The sequence below is a fragment of the Aedes albopictus genome, chromosome 2 (assembly GCF_035046485.1).
Source record: "Aedes albopictus strain Foshan chromosome 2, AalbF5, whole genome shotgun sequence".
NCBI lineage: Eukaryota > Metazoa > Arthropoda > Insecta > Diptera > Culicidae > Aedes > Aedes albopictus.
This window is the reverse complement of record NC_085137.1, coordinates 254599438-254612741: the sequence shown is the minus strand read 5'-3', so window position 1 is coordinate 254612741 and position 13304 is coordinate 254599438. Positions and strand designations below refer to the sequence as shown.

At 37.0% G+C, this 13304-nt stretch overlaps 2 protein-coding genes across 3 annotated transcripts in view; one reads left to right on the top strand and one right to left on the bottom strand.

The window, feature by feature from the left end:
• LOC109428225 (choline/ethanolamine kinase) overlaps positions 1-13304 on the top strand; it is a 62974-nt gene that overhangs the window by 15079 nt on the left and 34591 nt on the right. The gene's annotated exons all lie outside the window — the stretch shown is intronic.
• On the bottom strand, positions 3782-5618 carry LOC115254008 (probable cytochrome P450 9f2). Its single transcript, XM_029858479.2, has 2 exons — positions 5320-5618; positions 3782-5261 (listed from the first exon to the last, which is right to left on the bottom strand). The coding sequence occupies exons 1-2, from the start codon at positions 5529-5531 to the stop codon at positions 3863-3865; spliced, it is 1611 nt and encodes a 536-aa protein (XP_029714339.2). The 5' UTR covers positions 5532-5618; the 3' UTR covers positions 3782-3862.

The following is a 13304-nucleotide window of genomic DNA, read 5'->3' as shown; positions in this document are numbered from 1 at the left end:
CGGTCTTTAGTAGCAACAACCAGCACACTCTAACATTCCTTTGCCTTCCCAACTGACTATAAGGACGTGGCCGGCGCCGTTATTGATCAAGAATGTATGAGCTGTTTGAATTGCACTTTGAGAATAAGTGGAGTGTCCCAGCCCTTATTCATTTGGATCTCAGTGCAATTGGTACCAGCTCAGATCAATCACGGAGGAGCAACCATTGACATGTATAGTCAGATTTGATCGTGGATTTGATCGTTTTTTTCCATTCAGGGATTAGTCGGCAAATGGCATTCGGCCAAATGGCGTTCGGCCAAACGGCACCCGGAACCAAAGCACTATAACTTTCAACTTATACCTCTGAAACTAATGATTTTTTTTATTGTTTTTTGTTGTGAATCATACAGTGTATCAAACAATTGTCCGTACAGCAATTTTTTGTCAACATATTCTTTCATTCAAGTGTTAATAACTTTTTTATGCGTCAATAAAAAACGCTGAAATTTTGACCAATCATGAATCATATATTAAAGCTCCATTGGTAAAATTTAGAGCAAGATCGAATAAGTTTTCTGAAAGTTATAGAACTTTTAGTAAAACTTATAAGATTTTTGAACACATTTTTAAAACATTATATCTCAATATGTACTCGATGAATTTTTTTCATTTTTTTTGTGTTACATCTTAAACCCAAGGCTTTCATAGGCAGCCATGTTTGGAGTTTTATATTCACTACAAAAAATATAAAAAATGTGCGTATGTAGTTGACGATGTTTTAAAATTTACCATATTTTGCACATATAATCTGCAAAACGTTTTCCACCAATAAAAGTGCATTAACTGGACGAAAATTCCATAGGACCTACTCTTCATACGTAGTTTAGTAGGTCCTGAATAAAAATATATCATTAAGATAGTTTAAAAAAGTTGAAAACACTTGGCACTTTTATTGATCAATATATGACAAATTTCCAAATGACACTCTGAACATATACAGTTTTTTCATATTTTTTGTAGTGAATATAAAACCTTAAACGAAGCTGCATATGAAAGCCTTAGGTATAAGCTGTAACACGAAAAATATTGAAAAAGTTTCATCAAGTACATATTGAGATATAATGTTTTAAAAATGTGTTCAAAAATTTTATAAGTTTTACTAAAAGTTCTATAATTTTCAGAAAACTTATTCGATCTCGCTCAAAATTTTATCAATGGAGCTTTAATATATGGGTTATAATTGGTCAAAACTTCAGCGTCTTTGACTGATGTATAAAAAAGTTATAATCATTTAAATGAAAAATTATTTAGACCAAAAAATTGCTGTACGGACAATTGTTTGATACACTGTAATTGCACAAGTTTTTCTTTACTTTATCACATTAAGGATTTACATATAAATTCGATGTTTTTGCTTAAAAAAAGCGTCACAGAAAACTATTGTTTTCTACACAAAAAAATGACACACTTTTATGGCTTAACTTATGACATAACTTTTCTCATGAGCTGAAATTAACAGTTTTATATCAGAATTATCCACTATTTGGACATCAACATTCGAAAAGGAATAGCAGAATTTTGAAACAAAACATTCTTCCATTGCTGTGGATCGTATTTCGTTGCTCCCATGCAATTCACCGCAACTATCGGAAAGAGGAGCAATTTCTCTGTCTAGCAGTGTCTGTGAATTACGTAAAGGTGCCATTACACTGTTTGTTATTATGCCAAATATTTGCCATTGCAGTCCGACATTCATCCAAGGCTGCTATGATTCACGTTGTGTTGATCATTTGTTGGGCTTGTTTGACCAAATATTTGTCATGTCTGATGGGACCTTAAGAAATACGAAATACGATCTTCAACTTTGAAACAAGCTGACGTGTCCAAAAGCAGTTAAGCCCTTATGAAATGTTTGCTTAAGCCGCTAGTACACAGGGTCAAATATTTCATAAAAAAACAACCAGTAGTCCATTTCACGAGCCGATCTTATGAATGACAATTTGACAGGAGGTGGCGTCCTAACCCGTGAAAATCGTAAAATGGCTCATTGGCAGAAGGTAACAAAATTCATGTAAAAAATAAATATAAGTAATAACAAATACCTACCAGTGCCGGAAGTATTCCCAAGTAACAGAATAACAGTTTCTTAAACAAAAGTTTGCTTAAGAGTTGTTTGTTCCACTGTTGTACTGCAAAAATGTTTGTTGGGTTTTGTTTAGTATAAAACGACATGTTTCGTTAAGAGTTGGCCAATGTTGGGCTTGTTTGGCTAGATATTTGTCATATGTAAAACACATAGGTAGTCGAATGTTTTTTCGAAACAGTCATTCGAGAACATTCCAACAATGTTTAGAACATTCTAGAACATTCACTCTATATGCTAATACTTTGGAATATTCCAGAACTTTCAATCATTTTGGTAGTTATGCTTCTGGCATATTCTGGAAAAGTCTACTTTTAGGTACTACGAAGTATAAATACAGCCTTAATGATACTGTTGCAGTTCAGTTGTTTTCTAACAGTCAAGTGGTTGAAAACGAAAATTGTGAAAAGAAGAATAAAGTAGTGTAGAGGAAAAGAGTGAACATAGAGGAAATATAATGGTGTGTATGATATCCATGTATTTGAATGAGTTACATTCTCTAATGTGTGTTGATTTTTTAAATAAAATACTCAAAAGTCAATCTAAAGCGTGGGTCATATACGAAAGGCTTACACACATGAGACTGAATACACAAAACTGGAATGGTATAAGGTTGAAATAGTAATTCGATAAAATATCATGTGGCTTCAACCCAGTTATGCTCAAACACCTCAAAATTTTCAAACCCTATATACTTTACTAGGCCCAGACAGCTGAAAAAGTCGACATATTTCTTTTAACTTGAGGATTGATTCGGGTTGCACATGAAAACGTAGGTTTATCTACTTCGTTTGCATCCTGCAACCTTCGAGTGTAATCCAAATGATTTGTAATAAATACCCAAGTAACATTGAACCGCTGAACAGTGAGAGTATTACCTGAGCAATAGCTGGTTATTGGTGTCAATGGCTGAACACAGTAACAGCTGAATATTGATCTGAAGTATGGCTTGTTCAACCTCTTTAATCAGCAATACATAAATGGCTAAATATCAAGTTGAATAGAATATTATTCATCTGGGTAACCAGCTTTGAAACATACACCCACATGCAGAATAATTCATCTGTTGTTCAATCTTTAATCAAATAATTTTTGACAGCTGACCCAAGCATGTTTTCGTGAAGTTCACATCGCTTCTTCAGCCTCAATATAGACTTAGTTTAACTTATGTTCTTGACTATTCAGACTCAACAAGTATTGCTCTAGTTTTCGAGCATATATATACAATTGTGTGTGGCGTTGGTGCTAATGTGAATGACTATACATCAGGAGCTCTGAATTCAATTCCCACTTTTCCACAGGTTAATTTATACATTACTAAACAACTCTTCTGGAAATAGACGTACCTATTGTTAAAAATAAGCTCACGAAAGTGGTTTTATTTTATTTTTACACAATTGATAAATTTAATTGATTACTGATTAAGCGTATATTAGGCCGTAAATCAGCCTTACAATGAACCTCAAATCAGCCAAAGGTTGAATAAAATCACCAAAATTAGATGTTTAGTAGCTGAATAAAGGATTGTACCTGTTGTGCTCAGCTTTTGTTCAAATGAAGGCTGATTTAAAATAGTTGGAGAAACGTTTGTACAGCATCAAATTGTTACCTGGGTAGTTATGGATTATGTGATACATAAAAAAAGAAACAACTAAATTACCTACATAATGACATCTACATATTATTGTAGTATGTATATAGATGCATGTATTATGCGTATAGATATGAATACAAGTTTTACTTCCTCAGCCTAAATCTAAGCTGTAGGCCATTTTCTACTGCCAGGCCGGTAAACCCTTTAACCAGCTGCAAGGGGACCTTCGTTTTCTCGTTTCGCTCAATGCTGAAGTTCAACAGCAACGAGTACATGATCGCCTTAATCTCCATCAGCGCGAACCTAGATCCAATGCAATTCCTCGGTCCGCTACCAAACGGCATGTACATCGTCATGTTGATTTTGTCTCGGTTTTCATCGCTGAAGCGCTCCGGGTCGAATTTCTCCGGGTTTGGATAGTATTTCGGATCGCGGTGGATTCCAAACACTGGCACCCAGATGCACGATCCCGCATCGATGGTGAACTTCAATCCTGCTCCGTCGTCCAAGACGTAATCGCGGCCGCATTTCCTATCGAATGCTGCTACCGGCCACATTCTGAGAGATTCCGACACGACCATATCCAAGTACTTCATCTTTTGCAAGGTGTCGTAGGTCAAAGGCTTTCCTGCTAGCTGTTTGTTGGTTTCAGCAATTTCCTCGTACAGTTTTTGTTGGATGTCCGGATTCATTGCCAACTCGTACGCCGTGAATACCATTCCCGTAGAAACGGTGTCGAACCCGGCTAGGAAGAATATCAAACATTGCGCAATAAACTCCGGCTCCGTCATTGTTTTAGTGATGGCGGTCTTGCCAACAGCAGATTCTTCAACTGTAGCAAATCCTGCAGTCGCTTCCGTGGTTTCTTGCTGGTGCTTCAGGGTACCTTTTCTTGCTTGCATCAGCAAGTGGATCATATCAGGCCGAACAATACCATGGGACTCTCTAGTTCGCACTGCTTCCTTTATAATCTTCGAGAAGTATTGATTCTGTTCTCTGTCTACAATGTCAACACCCATCTTAATCATCAAACTAGGGAAGAATCTCAATCCCATCACTCTTAATAGCACAATCAATCTGTTGAAGTTCATCATTTGCTTTCCCATTGTGTAGAACTCATTATCACGGCTTTTTAGTGATTCCACCTGCAGCCCAAATGCACAAGTGGCTATGATATCATTCGCCACTCTTGAGAAAAAGTCCTTCATTTCATAATCCACATAGCCGGTTTTGCTGGATTGTTCCTTCAAAATCGGCACCATCCGCGCACTGTACTCTTCGATCAGCTCAAACATGGCGCGCATTTTGCTTCCGGTAAAGGCCGGGCTTAGGATGGCTCTCATATCTCGCCACCTTTGATCGACCATGCCTACCAAGGTTTTGTTGAACAGTATGTCTTCGTTGTTGTCATCCTCTTTGTTGTCTCCGAACAGGGGCCGTCGGTCGACAAAGTACTCGAAGTCTTTAACGGTAATCTTCTTGATCAATTCCGGGTCTCGTAGGACGAACATTTTCGTCGTCATGTCGAACAGTCCAAATACCCTAAAAGAAGGTTACGTAATTAGTAATAGTTTAAATAACATGCTTGATTCTAACTTACTTTGAACTAGGGTATTTGTTGTAAACCGCTTCGATGAAATCGTTGAAGGAGCATTTTTTCATCATAAGTGGACCGGTGCTCCCGAAGATCGGAACGTTGGCCATCGAAGGTATCGGTTTATCATGGAAGTAGTCATAGTGCTTCTTCACGAGGCGATAAATCCATCCCAGTACGGCTACTACGATGAGTAATAATAGCAGATTCACCTCCATGTTTGCTGCGGTTTGGTTTGCGTCGAACACTTGACTGAGCGTTGATATGGCTGGCACACTATGGTTTATATCTGTTGATAACGATTGATAAATGTGAATTGGTGGTCGTATAGACTTGCCTTTTAAGGAATATGTACAATGTACTCTTTGAAGAGTCGTTGGAAGATGATTTCGTTATTGAATGAAATACCAAAATTGGGAACAGGCCTATCCACCGTGGCTAAGAATGTATATTTAGTGAAATCTTACAATTTCATAATTGGATTAATTTTGTACTGCCTAAAGTATTGCAATTGATTATGATAGTCAGAGTGATTCAAATTTGGAAATATATTTATGCTTCTCAAAGCATATGCTTTGTTCTGCAAGTTCTGCAAGCTTAATCCTATGCTTGACAACTTACGCCATACTACGTCTTATGTAATTTAACGCAATCCACTTGATATACTATTGCACGATCTGAAACTGGATCTCCAAAGCGTCTACCAACATCAAATCGAAAGACAAAACTAAATGCCGAACGACTGGCTGGATCCTCTGCTTCGTAAGATCGTGTCCGGGTGCTGGACTGGGACGATGATTTAGCAACAAATCTTGACAAATACATGGGAATAGCGTAGAAGCAATCGGTAAACATTGCGTTAATGAATGGGTGAAGCCGCTCAGGAACGGTGAGAATATCCACTGTTTGTCAATGAATGGAGTTTTCTACCGTTCCCATATGGCGATATACGACGGAGGTAATGACGTCTTACCTAGCGTTGCTTGATCGTTTGTTAGTTTTTTTACGAGATCTTGTTTCCAAATTTGTGTTGATTCTTGGAACTAGAGTTGACCACCGTCTCATTATAATGTTACTCGTGAACCTGAGATATGGTACACCCTTCCCGTGATAGCGTGCTACTTAGACAGTGAATTCTTTATTGTCCGAATTTCTATAACTGAATGGTACATCCCTATCACCGTTTTTGGATTCTCCGTAATATTTTTTGTAATTTTCTGTCTCTCTTATAAAATAGACCATATAAGCACCACATAAAGGAGACTTCACTGCAGATCTTTCTTTTATTACGTTTGTGCATTGAGATGAGGATAACTGACAGCGACTTAGCAATTCGTCGCAATTATTCTCCCCAGCCTCATCATCGTTAAATGGTAATAATTCTGACTGATAGTTTTGCGCATCCTACTTATAGATCTAAAGAAAAAAATGAATGATTGATGACAAAGATGATTACGAAGTCTTTACATGTAGAATATCTGATTTCTCAAGTTTACAATTACGTATCTCACCTGTAATTATCGACATGTTACCGTGTCCATACATTACACATAATTATACATTTATTTGTTCAACATCGCATTTAAAACGAAACATAATCGCAGCAACATCGTGATTTATTTATCATCGCTAGACAGGCGTCCTTACCACACGTTGCTCGAAAACTTCGAGTGTTTGCAGGACTTCCATGAGCATGGTCTCTTTCTCGTGTCTTTATAAAGGACCACCGGTCTTACAAGAGTTTTGTATACTCAATCCTGTTTTTTACACGAATTTTTTTTACGCGATTTTAATAATTTGCGGAGGGCAAATCGTGTAAAAAAAATTCCCTTGGATTTTTTTGCGCAATTTCTCGAAGTTACGCGAACCTTTTTTGCGTGGACGCATTCATCGTGTAAAAACAGAATTGAGTATGATGCGGTGGTATGAATCTTTTGGTGCCCCTAGTAGGCACGACTTCTATTGATGATGCGCCTTAATTTACGAATCACATTGCTTTCAGCCGTCATTGAGGATCCAACGAATTCCTCTATTACCTCGATGGTATTCTCGTCTACCTCAAGCCCAACGTTACTTCGTAGACAAAATAGGCGTGTTTGATTTCGCCTATTAGCATGTAGTTTGTTTCTTATGCATTCACCATCAGTTCAAACTTTGCTGCTTTGCGTTTCAGTTGAGTGTACAGTTTGTAAATATTGGGTCAGTCAGTCGGAAGTACCACAGATACTCCCGACTCTATGGCCTCAGTATCGGCACGTTCACTATCCAATTACTCGCGGGCAGGTAGGTGGAGCGGAACTGGTGTGATGGTTAGAACTCGTGACTATTACGCCGAGGACCTGGGATCGAACCTGGGAACAAAATGTGAGTTCTTCCTTCGGTAGGGAAGTATAGCGTGGGTCCCGAGATGAACTAGCCTTGGACTAAAAATCTCGTTAATACAGACAAAAAAAAGCGGGCAGATAGCTCTCACGTAAAATGGAAGAAAACCACAGCACATTTACACGGTATACTAGTTTGTTCTGACTACAACTCTACACTTTCTTTGCCGGAATTGATCACGGACTCACGGGCGTTGTAGGGCGCTTCACGGGGTTTTTAACTATAAAAAACGACGGGGTTCTGTGTAATGGAGAAGAGTAGCTTAGGTATATTTAGGTTTGGACCAAAAATGGGGGTATTCAGGGGTTACCTGATGTCCAATTTGCCTTCTCGTAATACACTTCTGCTCGCTACTCTATACTATACATTCACGGTTTTCACAAAATCACACAAAATTCTCGGTAGTACATACGACACGAATTATACAACACTTACAAGTTCTGCCTCCGTTCTCAATATTTGGGCGATGTCCGCAAAGCACACAAACTGACCGGAATGTGTGAAAATCGTTCTCCAGCTGTTGAACCAAGCTCGACGCATTATATCTCCCAGAGCAATGTTGAAGACTGGGCATGAGAGGTTAGATAACTTTGTCGCAGTTTCTGGCGAGATTTGAATGAACTGTATAATTCATCCAAAATTCTTACGCAGTTTTGTACACCGTCCTTCTTTGCGTTAAGCTTCTGGCAAAACTTCAGTGTCCCTTGAGAACGGCACAGCAATTCCATTTCCTCACACTCCGTCTCTTCCTGGCGGCGTTTTTTTTTTTCTATCGAAGGACAGCAAACCCGCTGTTTCCGCTTCTCCTTGTATCGTTGCGTATGGTGTTCTCGGCTCCTTGATGGCTGCTTTTCCCGAGCAGTAGACAACAGCTGAAGAATACCAAACTCAGGTATGGAAAACCGAATAGGGGTAGGCGGGGCAGAATGGACACCCTCAATATTTTCAAATATGCAAACTCTTTTGCACTTTTAATGAATGGAGAATACAGTCCATTTATCTAAAACGTAGAAACATTCAAAATTAAAATTATACTTGACTTTACACGAAAAAGTTGCGTCCTCCGTTTTTTGTGGATGAAAATTATAATATTCACAGCATCTAAAATAAGATTTAGTGAGTAATTAATTGCAGGCCGATTGAAAACTAATATTTCTAGAGCACATGCAATTAGTTTTGTTGTATTTACATGCATAACATGTTTATACTTTTTTATATAAAAAATCTAGTTTGAAAATATGTTCTCCTACCGGGGGAAAATGGACACACAGCAATGTGAGAGAAACGGCAAGGGAAAATATAACCTAAATCACAAACCAACCACATTCTTTGATTTCAGTATATTTTCGGTTAAAAATTCACTATAGTAGAAATACACTATAGTAGAGAACACTGGCAATTACGAATGGATGTACGCGCATTGCATACTGTTAGGCGTTTTAGAAAGTTTGGAAAAAATCAATCCGATTATTTTAGCCAAAAGTTTATTTATTTATTTTGGATGTTACGTAAACTCGTCTAAGATGAAGTATTATATCTGTGGTATTGAGCTCCGTAGGCAAATTACTTAACTGGTCGATGTAACCAAATAATTAGCATAAAATATGCAGGGGTGTCCATTATGCCCCGATGGGTGTCGATTTCGCCCCGTACCTTTCCTGCCAGCCCTGAAAACCCATGGTTTACATTTCATTATTTCTTCATAATAAAGACATTCTACAAGCTGTAAATGATTGAAAGACGTAGAAAACAAGTTAAAGTTGTAAGTCAACGGATAATATGTTAATTTTCACTCTGTTGTACAGGCCTAACGTACTGATTTGCTTAGGGTGTCCATTATGCCCCTAATCCCCCTACGTGCATAATGGCATCAGGTATGGTAACACCTAAATAATAATCAATGATTTTTCCATACAAATAGTGATTTTTCCATAATTGAATAATATCTCAAGCAGTCCTCAACACCAAACCTACAGTGTATCAAACAATTGTCCGTACAGCAATTTTTTGGTCAAAATAATTTTTCATTCAAATGATCATAACTTTTTTTATACGTCAATCATATATTAAAGCTCCATTGGTAAAATTTTGAGCGAGATCGAATAAGTTTTCTGAAAGTTATAGAACTTTTAGTAAAACTTATAAGATTTTTGAACACTTTTCAAAACATTATATCTCAATATGTACTCAATGAACCTTTTTCCATTTTTTTTTGTGATACGGCTTATACCTAAGGCTTTCATATGCAGCTTCGTTTGAGGTTTATATGAAAAATTGAAATTTATTATATTCTGATCAATAAAAGTGCCAAGTGTTTTCAACGTTTTTAAACTCTCTTAATGTCATATTTTTATACAGGACCTACTAAACTACATATGAAGAGTAGGTCCTATGTATTTTTCGTTCAGTTAATGCACTTTTATTGGTGGAAAACGTTTGGCAGATTATATGTGCAAAATAAGATATTTTTTTAAACATCGTCAACTACATAAGCAAATTTTTCATTTGTAGTGATATATTCACTGATATATAAACCTCAAAAGTAGCTGCATATGATAACCTTAGGTATCAGCTGTAACACACAAAAAATTGAAAAAGTTTCATCCAGTACATACTGTGATAAAATGTTTTAAAAATGTGTTCAGAAATCTTATAAGTTTTTCTAAAAGTTCTATAACTATCAGAAAACTTATTCGATCTCGCTCAAAATTTTACCAATGGAGCCTTAATAGGGTGACAATGGGTATTATCGGCAGGTTTGTTCTCTTCGTCATGTGGGGTTTTTGTCAGCCGAATTGCCCGAAACTTGGTCATATAATTCAGCTTAGTTGGGAATGATTTGAGACCAACTCTGAGTTCAATAGGTTTCAAAAAAAACCCCAAAGACGAAGAGAACAAAACGGCCGAGAATAGGTAATTTCCCCTATATGATCATGATTGGTCAAAATTTAAGCGTTTTTGATTGACGTATAAAAAAGTTATGAAAATTTGAATGAAAAATTATTTTGACCAAAAAATTGCTGTACGGACAATTGTTTGATACACTGTATAACTCGTTGAGGTATTTTATTAATACCTAAAAAATACCAAAATAAGTTATTTTCAATGCCTGGGTAGCTAACCAATACCTTGTCTTGGTATGATACCTGACTTTGGTATGCTGCAGTTATGTGTCAATTATTTTCTCCTCCTCGGGTTACTGTACTTTAACATTCCTCTAGAATCCTTGGCTGGCATCGCTGACTTATTCTGCGTGTATGCTAATGCGCTATCCGGTCCCATGAGCATGAGCATGAGCATGAGCATAGATGACCGCACAATTCGTAGTTGCTACTCCGTGATTGACCAGAACAATCGAAATTGCACAAGGAACCAATGAATAGGGCTTAGGACTAGCTTACTATTCTCAATGTACACAGGTCGAGAGCTCTCAACTTTAATAGGGTCAATAACGGCGCCGGCCACGTCCTTACGGTCATCGAGGATGGGAGGGAATGTTAGTAAGACATACGTTTTTATAAAGACCGCGAATCGCTGCATCTCCACGTTTGTCTCAGGAAGGTTTTTTTGTTAGTAGGGTAAGGTACATTGTCAGTCCGGGAGTCACCTATGGTTGGTGATATGATTTGACAATGGATCAATATACACAAACCGCCGTTAACAACCGACCACTTTTCGACACAAAAACTAGCCAAAATGAAAATTCTATCGCGCGTCTCCACTCCACTACACAGTGTTCGAAATCGATGATTTTGCGATCAAAATTGAATAACTTTTTTTAGGTTGGTTCTAGAGGTTTGGCGTGTTCTACAAGGTTTTTGTGTATGTTAAAAGGCGTCTTCTGATAAAATGTAATTATTGATTAATCCCCCTTGAAGTGAGATAATATTTATATTTTTTCAAAAAATTTTTTTAGAGGTTTGGCGTCTTCGGCAAAGTTGTAGCTCATAATAAGAGAAAAAACTTTGTAGAACATGCCAAAGCTTCACCTCTTACGGTTTTCGAGATATGGAGCGTTTTGTGCAAAGTACCCCTAAAATTAGTTTTTTCAGTGTAGCTTTAACAGATAAAATCCTACAGATTTGTGACCTTCTACAAACTTGTTCAGGATGTCAAAATACACATTTCTTCCGAAGATGTTAAGTCATTATATCTTAAAACAAAAAAGTTATAAGCAGATTTATCATATTTTAAGGTGTACTTTCACCTTAAGCAACTACTTCCGGCGCAAAATGGCGCAGATGGCTCAGTCGGTAGGTGAAAGATTAGACTTTTTACTATCTCTTGAGGGTGGAAACCCTCGTGGGCAATTGTGGGGAAGGGGTTTTAAATACAAGGCAAAAATTTATTATTTTGCCTGTAATACTGTAAAAATACAGTCAGGTTTTTTTTTACGCGGGGGATACGTACCGCGTAAAAAAAAACTCAGTTCAAAATTCGAAAAACCGCGTAAAAAAAGTCTCACCATTTCTCGACGAATCATGCAAAAATAAGACGATGGATTTTTTTTTTGTATGGAGTTTTCATTTACGCGGCCGCGTAAATCAAAACCGCGTAAAAAAAGACCTGACTGTAAATGAAAAAAAAAATATTTAGATTCCCGCAGTAATTTTTAATGCACTGTGTTGCTTCCGGCGGAATCTTTACAACGTTTTTACAGAAAACAGTGAGTTTTTATCAGTAAAAATTGAATAATCAGAGAAAATATAGTTATAATCCGAGAGTTATAACTAAAGCTAAATAAAAGTATTGAATTTCTTCAAACTTATGACAACAAACTCAAACGATTGACTACCTGCCCAATAGTCATAAAATTGAATGGCTATAATGGTTAGAATAGTAAATGCGTTTTGATAAATATCTTCGCAGTTCTAATTGACTGCTTAGCGATGTTCAGACATTTCCATATTCTGAATCTGCATGCCAAACTGAGCCAAAATTCAAATTTATATTAATTTTATTGCCCGGGACCCTTTTTAAAAATCAATTTCAAGTTTATATGGGAGCGATTTGTCGAATCACCCCTTGTCGCATTTTGTACTGGGCGGAGCTGTCAAGCAGTTGCCCAGCTGTCAAAAGGTGATCAAAAAATCTCTTTGAAGTTGATTTCAAGTACCGAAATAAAGTTCTAAAAATCTGAAAAAAAAAATCTGGTGGCTCAGAAAAAGGTGCTCTCTCGTATAAAATTGACAGATCAATAAATTTTCCAAAATTTAAAAACATTATTAAGATAATTGTAATTTCGCACTCATCAATTCAAATTTTGACGATTTTCTGATGAAAACAAAGCAAATCGATTTTATCAAATGTGCAATTAATTATTTTCAACCCGATGTTTGTGAAAAGTGCGGTTAAAAATATATTTCAATTGCTCCCCAGTTGGAAGTGAAACTCGTGAACTACCCAAAAAGCTGTTAATCTGCCATCGGGCGAATCAAAGCTTCTCCTGATATTTTCCGATACTGTGCCCGAAGTTTAAAAGTCAAACAAGAACAAATATAAATACATGAAAAAAATCTACTCTGTGTTTTGATGCACATCTTGAACTGTTAAATATTTCCTCTCTCCTATTCCTAGCGCTTCATAACTTGAATATTGCCTCGAAAAAC